The sequence below is a fragment of the Aphis gossypii genome, unplaced genomic scaffold (assembly GCF_020184175.1).
Source record: "Aphis gossypii isolate Hap1 unplaced genomic scaffold, ASM2018417v2 Contig00921, whole genome shotgun sequence".
Taxonomy (NCBI): domain Eukaryota; kingdom Metazoa; phylum Arthropoda; class Insecta; order Hemiptera; family Aphididae; genus Aphis; species Aphis gossypii.
In genome coordinates, this window is record NW_026083364.1 from 4,924 (window position 1) to 15,989 (window position 11,066).

Consider the following 11,066-nt stretch of genomic DNA (forward strand, 5'->3'; position numbering starts at 1 on the left):
AAACCACCTTTTTCACCAACCACTAGAAATTATATCCTAGGCTGACAAATCATCTTCGTTCAGAATCGTTTTTCGTATACAATGATAACTATCATTGGATTCAAATTTAACACTCCTATAATATATAATAATGATCCATACGGCACCTAATGTACAGCAGAGCGGTACTCACTTGCCCGCTTTTTTTATATTAATTATATAATACAACAAATTTTATAATTTACATAACCATATTTTACTTTACTCACCGATAAAATGATATAGAAGTATTACCCGCGTTTCTTAATTTCGATGAATAATTAGTGCAAGTAGCCACAGCACAAGTCGTGCCACCTTTAAACTTTTTAGTATCCATAGTTATACTATTTATACTTATACTAAATAATATATAAATGCTTAAAAATCAAATTATACGCCAAAATCATGTAGAAAAGTATGCATTTTATTGAAAAAGAATACAAAAAACACAGTCTACGAGTACGCCGGGTGACGTCACAGCGCGCATTCCCCCACTCCTACTTTTCTTAAATTTGTTATTGAGGCAACCTCTATTATCTATAAACCTTGAATATATACGTCATGACAAAATAGATAGTTATGATCACATCGGTAAGTGTTCTCGTCTGATCTAGCGCAGCACGCCTACTTCTGTTCTCGTGAACAAATTTCAATAATCCGGTAATATGAACGACCAATGAGATGCGGAGAACTAAGTAATAGATGGGGTCCGGTGAAGGGAATGCGTTTCAGTAAATATGTAATCATACCTATCTATTTTGTCATGGATATATAGAGGGTGTGTAAACACTTCCTATCTTGTATAATTATGATAGTTGGCTGAAAAAAATTACACCACTTGTAAGTTGTAACTGCACCGGGAGCGCTGACTGCATATCCAATGAAGACTCAAACATAATAAGGTTTGTATGGCACGTAATGCATTTCAGCATTTATTTTTACTTAATACTTCGTATATTTAGTAATTATAAGAGCTATGGACTTACCCTAATATAATTAATATTTTTAATTTTAAATAGTGTTACTTATATTATATATACATATTTTAAATATCTTAGAGTAAATAATAATATTAATATAAATAAATCTTCATAAAATCTTTTTATATTTTAATTGTAAACTTAAATAGCTAATTTATATTTTCGTAATTATAACTATATTGTATTTTTGTAAAAAAATTAATTTCAAACCACGTTTGTACATAGAGTATGTTCGCCAAAAGGACTCTTAATAAACAGTTATCCCCAATAGCTCGCACTATAAGGTGTAGTATTACGTAATAATAAAAATAACTATAAATATATAAGAGAAAATATTACGAATAGTAATTATATTAAATAATCAAAATACTAATAAGTATAATAACGGTGGACGTCTCCACAAATTACAATAAATAAATAATAAACAAAATACTAATAATATATTAATATTTATACGCGAACGTCCCAAAGGAAGTATAATGTCAATAATAATAATAATACGACCATGATAGCGTCGACGAGGTGATATGGTCGTTATCACGATGTTGATTGGCGACGGGGTCCGGCAACTTGTACGACGACGGTGAACTCTCAGCGCAGCCGTAGGTCAATGCCCGTAAGTGCGAAACGGCAACGCGTCGAACCGATAATACGGTGATACGCAACCACGTGGTATATATATAACACCGGGCGAACGGCACCCGCGCTGACTGCAGCTAATGAATTGCACAGGGCACAGTATAAAAGAGTCACAATTCACAGGGCACTTCTGTTTACCCAGCGGCTCGGAACTGGAACGGACAATACGCCGGACGACACACGACATGTAAAACTCGGGTAACACGGTTCACGTAGACCAAGGTGGTCGTTCACAAAAATAAAGGCCGCATAATGCCGGGCGTACGGCGGAGAGAAGACTAATTGACCATAGCAATTACGGCGGGCGGCTTGCCGGAAAAAGATAGCCGGACGGACATCGTCGGGAATCGCCGATTATCACCGCTACTGGCATAGATAACTATTACTATTGGGCCGTGTGTGAGTCGCGAACAGAGTATGTTATGTAGATAGGTACATAGTACGAAATATTTTTTCTTATAGTATGGGTAGGTAGGTATATACTTAAATGAATAACTTCAAAAGAGTACACTAGGATAATATGATGTAAATACTGTTATTATACACATAAATTTGATAGATATTTTCATTGAGTATAATAATATTTTAAATATAATATATAATAATACTTACCTTGTATTTTAAATATGTAGTGATCGCTGTGCAGGACACTGCGACTTCGTACAAATTAATTATTTAAACGACGTAGCACGTTCTGTGGTTGAGCTTGAGTTGTTGTGAGAAAGGTAGGTGTTGAAAATTAAAACACTTGTTGTTTTAATTGAAATAAAGTAAATGTTTATTAAGTTAAACAATATAAAACATTAAACAATAATATAAAACATAAGTAAAATAGCTTGCTGCTATGTAAAAGTTACAAGTACTGGGAATGACCGTAAACTCGCGGCGATGTGGCTGTGACAAAGTCCACGACGAGCAATAGTCTTACATTGGAGTGAACTACCTTCTTGAATAGTACTACCTTTCTAATTACTTCTAAATACTCTACTCGTATTTATATGAGTTCTCAATGACATGCAGGGGACTAGTAGTCTATTTTAGAGTGATATGATGATTTACATAATCATCATTAAATAATTATTTAACCATTATATAAATGATATCATCATAATAATATCCTATAATTATATAATTATTACTTAATCGACAGAAAAACTATGTTTTTCTGATCTCTGGCCTATTGCTTATAATGCAGGTGTATTAATAAACTATCCCAATTAAATATAATGTAATCTAATATAGTATAACACCATGCAGGTGCATTGGGTTTACTACAAATATATATTATAGTAAAAGGTACTTACGGTTTTCTATATTATGTCATTCATGATTCATAGAGTAGATAACTACAATAATGTTTTTAAAAACATAAACATATCATGACAATAAGATAAAGGAGAGGTAGCAAATCAAGAAAATAATAAATTTACCATTAGTTTAATTTATATTTAATATGACAATGGTTACAATAAAGAATAAATAGTATTTTTTAATTATAACGCATATATGCAGTATGTCTATAGTCTATACCTACTCCACAAATCACTATTCCTCTCAAAAATTGCGGGTAATTATCAGAAATAGTATTATTCAAGATAGATTTATGTCAATTAAAATTCATTAATGTTATTCATTATTTAAATTGAATTGATATATTATATTTTTATGGCTTTGCAAGCATCGTGTATTGTATTCTCGTAAAGAATTATGAAAATTTTGACTTTTGAGCCTTCATCGAGTAGGCAGCGCTCCCAGTGGAAATCACAAGTGTTGTAGGTACATTTTTCAATTAATTTATTATCAGTGTTTACACCTCTATCATGAAGATTAGAGATAAGGAGACCAAACTCCGTATACAAAATATGGCCCGACAAAAGTCGCACGGTTATTCTGCCACCAGGAGCGCGTCGTTCGATTGGAGGGCTATGTTTTACCACATATTATATGTATTTTACTATAAATGTACGTTATTTTTGTATTTGAATGAAATATAAATTATCATTCATTACTTATTAGTTATTACCTGCTTATATTTAAGTATACTTAAATATACAAGTAAAGTTCAAAAGGTGTTTCCTGTAAAAAAAGTTTAAAATTCAAAATATTATATATAATAATATATAAATAATAATAATATAAATAATTGATTTTTGTTGTTTGACATCTAAAGCATAACCAGTATTACACCCTGGTACAAAACAGCACTTAACCATATTTAATGTTTAGGTAAAAAAAATAAAAATACAAATTACTCTGGTTTTATGTATAATTATTGTATTTAAATAATCAAACAAATACAAAATAATAATACAAATTATTTGAAACCTTATCATTGTATACATTGTCTATTTAAAAATTTAATATTTTGATGAATTCAATAATAAATAATCATATGGAACTCATCTATGTCCATGTGTTTAATAGCTAATTATTTATTATAATAATATATTTGTTTTTTATTATTGAACCAATTTTAACCAATATCCCCCTAATTCTGTATATATCTTTTAGATCTGATTTAAATCATAAAGTAATAAATTATTTGCAAGGAATAATAAATCATGATTAATTCGAAAAACATACATAATTCCTATTATATATAGTATAAATAGTATAATAATACTACATGTCTACATGCTATAATTGTAAAATGTAGCCCTCTAATCGAACGACGCGCTCATGGTGGCAGAATAACCGTGCGACTTTTGTCGGGCCACTTTATAAACGGGCGGCTCATAGGAGTTTGGTCTCCTTATCTCTAATCTTCATGACCTCTATATATCTACCTTGATGTCGGTTACGTAGTGGATAACAATATATGTAGGTTACGTAGTGCATCCTGCGGCGGGAATCGGCATTGGGAGGCGGCTGTTCCAGATCAAACGTCATTCTCCACCTACTTTCCTCCTAAGATAAAATTTTGAAATTTAAAACACAGATTAATCTTAAGTGTAGCTTAGGATGCTGTAAGAATAAGAGTCCTTAATATTGTGCTATTTAAAAATGGGAGGATGTCAAAATTTCTAATATTGTTACTGACTCACTCACTCATCATCAAAACTATAAGATACTTCCCGTATAGGTAGAAACGTGAAATTTGGCACAAAGGTAATTTTTACAGTGTAACTAAGGGAAAAATTGAAATTTTTTCAAAATTAATGCCGCTTTAGCGAATGTATTTCTAAACAAGTGAACTGGCGCGCTTGTCAAGTTTAAACGTTTTCTTTCAAATAGCATTACAATATCAATATGGTAATAAGAAATTGTTGACTTATATATATATATATAAATATATACATTTATTTTATAAAAAATTATATTTTTTATCGTAAATTTATTTTATTTAAATACAGAATATTTTTACAGACAAAAAAATTTATGTGATAACGTCATAAGAAAACATTGATACAAAAATTGTATTCTTTTATGAATTTAATGGAAATAATTATCATTATTTTGTACTATATAAAGAAGGAGTTACAAAAATAGCTTCGACCGCATCGTTATAGCAAAAAAAAAAAAAACAAAAAAAAAATTCGTTCACGATGCTGAAACCGGCAAAAATAAATGATATCTCCAACAAAAACCTAACGGTGAAAAAAGCCCAAGTTCTAAACTGCTTCCTCCCAAAAAATTTGGCCTATCAAAGTAGTGAAATCTACATTGTGGCCAAGTCTGCTATTTTTTTAATTCATAAGCTCACTGCACTCTTACATTAAAGACCAACACTTCTCTTTTGTTTGAATTGTTTAACACTTGGCCAGTTCATTATTTAAGCATAAAACATCATTATCGAATATACTCACTTATGACTTACGTGGGTGATGGGGGGAAGACAACTCAGGAAGAAGAAAAAGGTTTAGATTTCTTCTCGAAAGACAGCGAATTATAGAAGTGGTATCTACATAGTCTACAAGTCTAGTTTATGCCTCATTCAGATATATATTAAAGGTATTAAAGGATTATATACCTATAATCTGTAACATATCAACAACATAACATTTTTCAATATCCTTATTTTATTATACTATAATAATATATACTCGTATTATGATATATTGTGATATTAACCAAAATGTATATAAATAGCTATAGTATAAATTATTTTTATTCCTTAATCCGTTGTAAATATATTCAGTTAATACTTTATCTCACAACACCTTTTTCATTATTTTATAAATCATATTTGGTAATGATTTTCCACCAGTTTTGGCAAATTCACACACCTATATAAAACAAAAAAAATCAATAGCTGGTAATATGAAATGTTAACTGCAAATAATTAAAAATCTTACAATTAGTTTTTGAAAAGGATAGTTTTAAATCATTTTGTCTTCCATATAAGTAATAACGTTTATATCAAATATTGGTCAAATTAATACAAAATAATCTATTTCAAAATTACTTTTATCAGGTGCTGTCAGAGGTCTACTGGATTGATAATTATTAAACAATTCAAATAGTTCTTCCTGTCTACTTGAGACTTTGCATAGTTCTACTTTAAACATTTTAGTAATTTTTGAATCCGTTTCAAACCGTGAACTTATATCTAAAATATCACTCGGGCATTTTGCTGCAATTTGAAACCTAGAGCCTTTAAAATCTTTTTATTTTTCACTGTGATATTTTTTACTTTATTTGATGTTGACGGTATCGCTTTTGTTATATGACAAGCTTGACTAATCTTATGTAACGGGTTTATATTGAATTTTAATCCCATGTTAAGATCGATCCGTATCGTTTAATATGTAGTACGATTGTTAATATTTCATCAAAATTTTCAATTTTATTAAAATCCTGATCAACTAATTTAATAGTTATTGAATCAATATTTGTTTTATTTAATTTATAATACATTACATTTGGTGGCGATCGAATCACCTTTGTCCCAGTTCTTTCACTAGGGAAAAACTAGTAAATCGAATGACTTTGAAGGTGATTGTTGAATGAATCTTGTGCTATATCACACATCACTTTTATAGAATTAATTGTAATTAAATTAACAGCTTTTTCCGGTCAATGAATTGCATACTCCGGAGAATAGTTTTGTTTTTTAAATCCTAATATAGGTGCTATCCCATCAACCATATTAAACATAATTTTACCATTACATCTTATGTATGATTTAAAATCATTATGGTCAACTGAAATATCAAATGTTAAATTTGTATAATTTTCTTTATTGTAAGATTCTATTTGCTTCTTAATTTAACTGTCAATATCTTTAATTTCGTAACATCCCGTTTTTAATGCAATAAAATAAATATTTTGATCATTATTATTATCGTCTATTACTTGTATCGCAAATTTGTTATTTGACGAGTTTAAATTTGGAAATGAATTGAATGTTTAAAACATAGCAAAACTATTCAGAGTCATTATACACATTTAACGATGGAAAATAATTTTAAGATAATAATGTATCATTTCCAGTTAAACCTAATGTAACTGATTCATACATCTTTTTTTAATTTAACGTTTATATCCGTGACGTTTAATATGTAGAACGACAGTCAATGTCTCACCGAAATTATCAATCAGATTATTGTTCTGGTCAACTAATTGAATATTATTAGTTATTGTATCAATGTTAATTTTATTCTGCTTATAATATATAAGGTTCAGTGATGATTGAGTCACTTTTGTTCCTGTTCTACCGGTCGGAAAAAACTCATAAATTGAATGACTTTGAAGATTATTGTTGAATGATCCTTGAGCTATATTACACATCAATTTTATAGAATTAATAGTGTTTAAATTTACAGCTTTTTCTGATCGGTGAAGGTCATTATGTGAAAAATATTTTTTTTTTCAAACCCCAATACACCGCTTATCCTGTTTGGAATATCAAAATGTAGTATTTCATCACATTGTATACTCTATTCGCCGTAAGTTGACCCACTCACTCGACGAAAACCGGTCGCGGTTGCGCAGGCCACCGCATCTTCGGAGCGCTAGTGATGATCATCGCCACCGCACCTGGAGTATACGTAGTGATTCGATTATCCATCGACAGTCGACACTATCTCCGCAAACGCGCGCTATTGTTAACCATAATTTTTTTAACCTGTTCACAATTATTTTTTATCCGAATTTTTTTTGTTAATCAATATAATTCGCTATGGATAGTAGTGATGATCAAGGAATTGAAGGCGTAGAAGCATTTTCACCAGTAACAAAGAATAAACGAGGAAAAGTGAGTATTATATAAAATACAATAATAGTTATTCTTATTACATACGCAAATAAAAAAACCGGTGTCCGTAAAAATCCACTTGGTAAAAAGAAAATTACATAAATGAATGTTATTTTATTACTATTATAATACAGAGTATAGTTGAATTTTATGAAGATAAATTATTCGAATAATTTTCAATTATTTTATTTGAGCGAACAAGTTGATTGTCGAGTAATTTTGTTGACATATTAATACAGTCGATTTGTCAAGTTTTTCGAGTTTTCGCGACTCGACTGTATTAATTATTGGTTGTAATTATTACGAAATATTATAATTGAATTGATGATTAAATATTTTTTCATATATTTTGAATAATAAAACAAAGTGTGTTAATTTTTATTTTAGGCCCCAATATTTTTAAACAATATTTTTGTATTGTTGCGTCCCGACTAGGTCGATTCATGCATCAACGTACAAAATGAATACGTCGTGTTGTTCAAGTATAAGTTAATTGTTTATTAAAATAATTCTTGCACGAATACAAATATTATAAGCTTAATGTAAAATATATAAAATAAGATGGTGAGTGGTGGTTACGACCTGCCTCAGAAACTGATATCAAAATGACTTGAGTAGTGTTACGACCGGCCTCTGAGTGTCATAGATATCCCTATTCGTTGGTTATACAGTAACCGTCTGTCGAGCTCTTGTCTCGATCCCTCTTATATATGATCTCTTACAAGAGTGGGCGGTGACTTCGTCATACGAGGGGTCCTGGAACGACTGCTTGTGTATTCTTACCCATGATTCTTATCGAATCGTTAAGACACCGAGTTTCGACTTTTGCAAAGAGACGTGTGAATTTACTTTAATTGTCAAATTATTATATTAATATAATATTCTACTCTTTCGTGTCCTGTACTCGTGTGCCTGTGGTATTAATTTTACAAGTTAGGAAATTTGACATTGTATGATCTTATGCATATAAAATAATCGATACGGACAGTATAGGTCCGTAACAGTATTTAAAATTTGTATTTATTTTATTTTAGATTGTTTGTTCACGTGAGCGAGTACGCATTGTCAATATGTACAAGACAATTATTAAGAATAATCCAAATATGTCAATGAGGGAAATGAGGGCGATAATTTCAAAAACAATGGGCGTTGGGGAATCAACAGTACATAGAACCATCATTAATTACAAGGAAACTAAAACGGTAGTATCCCCAAAACGCACTAGAGTAAGAAAACAGATTACTGAAGCGTTCGATGACTTCGATCGGAATGCAGTCCGTAGGCACGTACACAGTATTTGGTTCCGACGAGAAATCCCTACGGTTGATAAAATTCACAAAGCTGTGTCTGATGATAAAGATTTGCCAACCGTATCGCGTACTAGTATATTTAAATTATTGAAGGAATTAAAATTCCGTTACGTTAAGAAAGGTCGTAACAGTGCTCTAACAGAAAAAACCGAGTTAATACTTTGGCGAAGAAGGTACTTGAGATCAATACGGAACTATCGTGAAGAGGGTCGCCATGTGTATTATTTAGACGAAACCTGGGTGAATGCTAGTGACTGTCCAAATTATGAATGGCGTGATACAACAATAACATCCCACCGTGACGCATTCCTAAAGAGAATGTCGACCGGTTCTGTGAATCCGTCTGGCAAAGGCAAGCGTCTAATTGTTCTTCATATGGAGTCCGAAGATGGTTTGGTTGACAATGGATTATTGTGTTTTGAATCCAAGAAGAACTCCCGCGATTACCACGACGAGATGAACGGGCAAACATTTTGCGAGTGGATGGAAAATATTCTACCTCGTCTAAAGGACAACTGCGTTATTGTTATGGACAATGCGTCGTATCATTCAGTTAAGTTGGACAAAGCACCGACTGCGTCAACGAAGAAGGCCGATATTATACAGTGGTTGGAGAATAAAGGGGAAGTGGTGGATAGGACTATGATAATACGAGAACTTTTAGACATTGTAAAAAAAATTAAGCCTCAACATGAGAAATTTGTTATTGATGAAATCGCCAATAGAAGGCATAGAAAGAGTAGATGCAGATATGTGGAGGAACTTTATAAGACACACGATAACGGAAGAAAATAAGTTTTGGGAAATAGATGACATTATGGACGAGGTGTTTGAAGCGGAGATACAAAATTTAACTTTAACTGTTACTGGAGATACATCATCTGATTCAGAGTCTGATACGGATTGAACTATTCTTATAATTTGTAAATATATTTGTTTTTAATACCTGTTTTTTTAATATGACCATTTTTTTAAATTTATTGTAATTATTTGTATATTAAATAAAGTAAAAATAAAACATTTTATATTACGTATATTAAACCGTAAGTGTTTTATTACGTGTTATTTTTAATTAAATATCTTTACAACATACCTAACATTATGTATATATGATACGACTTAATAATAATGAAATGTATACAGTAACTATTTTGGTTCTGTAATTTATTACAGATGCCGTGTATACCGTATTAAAATATAGGCTGTGGATAGAGTCCCGGAAAAATCGGGATTTTTGATAGCAATTTTATCAGTCCCGGACAATTTTTTATCATAATGCGCATGCGCGGGGACTTTAAAAATCCGCAAAATAAATGTACAATAATTACCGTACTGCCGGGACCATAATATTTAACACTAGTCCCGGACAATTTTTTATCATACAATAATTACCGTACTGCCAGGACCGTAATTTATATTTTATTTTATTTACTATAATTATTAAAATCGAATAATCAAGTTTATATAAATATAAAATATCAGTATTAGGTAAAATTTAAAAATACAAAATAATAAATTTAAACAAAAATAATGTAAATAAATTAAATCATGTTGGTTATTATTTTAATGTAATTTTTTTTTGCATTTTTTGACAAAATTAACTTTAAATGCATTTTTTAGGACATTTTTCGACGATTTTAGTGCATTTTCTTAGTTTTTAGAATATTTTTCACAATTTTGTTCATAAATGATCGAAAATTGTTGCGATTAATAAGAGACTCTGCAAACTGCCTGATATAATAAATTATATAGCACGACCATAGATAATAAAGAAATGGATGAGCTATCCCTATACCTTATACACGGAGCGTTCTGTGATGAGTATAATAGCATGGCCCATCCATTTCTTTATTATCTATGAGCACGACAAGTTATCGTCGATAGCAATTTTATTATATCTAGGCCTCGATAAGTATTACAGAA

The 11,066-nt window shown here is 30.6% G+C and overlaps 1 protein-coding gene across 1 annotated transcript; it reads left to right on the forward strand.

The window, feature by feature from the left end:
* The first annotated feature begins 7,758 nt into the window (after window positions 1–7,758).
* Window positions 7,759–9,938, forward strand: LOC126555585 (uncharacterized). Its single transcript, XM_050210485.1, has 2 exons — window positions 7,759–7,833; window positions 8,868–9,938. The coding sequence occupies exons 1-2, from the start codon at window positions 7,759–7,761 to the stop codon at window positions 9,936–9,938; spliced, it is 1,146 nt and encodes a 381-aa protein (XP_050066442.1).
* The last annotated feature ends 1,128 nt before the right edge of the window (window positions 9,939–11,066 follow it).

Coding starts and splice junctions, on each gene's coding strand:
- LOC126555585 (XM_050210485.1), top strand. CDS start 7,759: ATGGATAGTAGTGATGATCAAGGAATTGAAGGCGTAGAAGCATTTTCA. Junction 7,834..8,867: donor CAAAGAATAAACGAGGAAAA/GTGAGTATTATA, acceptor ATTTTATTTTAG/ATTGTTTGTTCACGTGAGCG.